We start from the raw sequence: 927 nt of genomic DNA, 5'->3' as shown, positions 1-927 counted from the left end.
CCCCTGGCCTCAGGAAAGCGGCTGTAACTTCGTTAGGACTTTTACTTAAAGTTTGGCACAGCCCACAGGCAGTTGAAAAGATGAACGAAGACGACAAAAGTCGATCATTAAAATTATTATTATTATTATTATTTTATTCCTCCAGGTTCATTAAATATTCTTATTAATTCTACTCTGGCCAACATGTCTGCCAGTGCCAGAACTGATTCTGATCCTCTCGTTACCGTGGCAACGCTTGAGAGCATAGAGCTAGTTCTTAAAAGTCTGAGAGGACGAGAGTTTCCAATTGAAGGGAAAGTATGGGCCAGCCTACTGGTCACCATTGATGATATACTTAATAATAAAGTGAGTGGGTGTTGTCAATTATAAAATGGGTGTGGTTAACTCATTAATTATATTTTATAGGCGGAGTGTCAAGAAGAGGATTGCTATGATGGAGGTGACAGTGGGTCTCTGTTCACTGGGGATACCACTGAGATTGAGGGACTCTTGTTTGAATCTGCCGGCTCTTTATTAGGACCTCTGGCAGCTGTTGTGGGCGGAGCTAAAATACTATCATCAATAAAGCCAATGATGACTTTGTTGATTAAGAAAATGGTAAAAATAATTTAATTTAATTAAAAATAAACTTATTTATTTCAGATGACATGTAAAACAGTAGCCAATCACTCGTTTGTAATGGGTACATTAGCTGAGGTAAGCCCCTACTAATCATCAGTATAATTAAAGATCCTGTGTTGATTAGATTGTTGAGGGGTGTGGTCAGGCTATATCGCCCCTAGCAACCGACCTATATCCTTTATTCATGAGAGGATTGTCTGATAAAAGTGATGAGGTCTCCAGCAACAGTGTCTATGGAATAGGAACTCTAGCAGGAGCGGCTGTTGCTCAAATCTCGTGGTACATGTAGTCTGTCTTCAAACTACT

At 39.7% G+C, this 927-nt stretch overlaps 1 protein-coding gene across 1 annotated transcript; it reads left to right on the top strand.

Annotated features, from left to right (window-relative positions):
- The first annotated feature begins 6 nt into the window (after nt 1-6).
- LOC109593668 (importin-4-like) lies at nt 7-920 on the top strand. The gene is made up of 5 exons (XM_020008649.1): nt 7-99; nt 146-345; nt 406-597; nt 643-696; nt 746-920. Exons 1-5 carry the CDS (start codon nt 81-83, stop codon nt 908-910), a joined length of 630 nt encoding a protein of 209 aa, XP_019864208.1. The 5' UTR covers nt 7-80; the 3' UTR covers nt 911-920.
- Nucleotides 921-927: the final 7 nt, after the last annotated feature.

This window comes from Amphimedon queenslandica, unplaced genomic scaffold (assembly GCF_000090795.2).
Source record: "Amphimedon queenslandica unplaced genomic scaffold, v1.1 AMPQUscaffold_269_Cont27706, whole genome shotgun sequence".
NCBI lineage: Eukaryota > Metazoa > Porifera > Demospongiae > Haplosclerida > Niphatidae > Amphimedon > Amphimedon queenslandica.
The sequence above is the reverse complement of the archived record's forward strand: the minus strand, read 5'-3'. Positions and strand labels throughout refer to the sequence as shown.

Bases quoted from the DNA above. Each gene is read 5' to 3' on its own strand.
- LOC109593668 (XM_020008649.1), top strand. The intron at 346-405 runs GTGAGTGGGTGT...TATATTTTATAG, and splicing joins ATGATATACTTAATAATAAA to GCGGAGTGTCAAGAAGAGGA. The intron at 598-642 runs GTAAAAATAATT...TATTTATTTCAG, and splicing joins CTTTGTTGATTAAGAAAATG to ATGACATGTAAAACAGTAGC.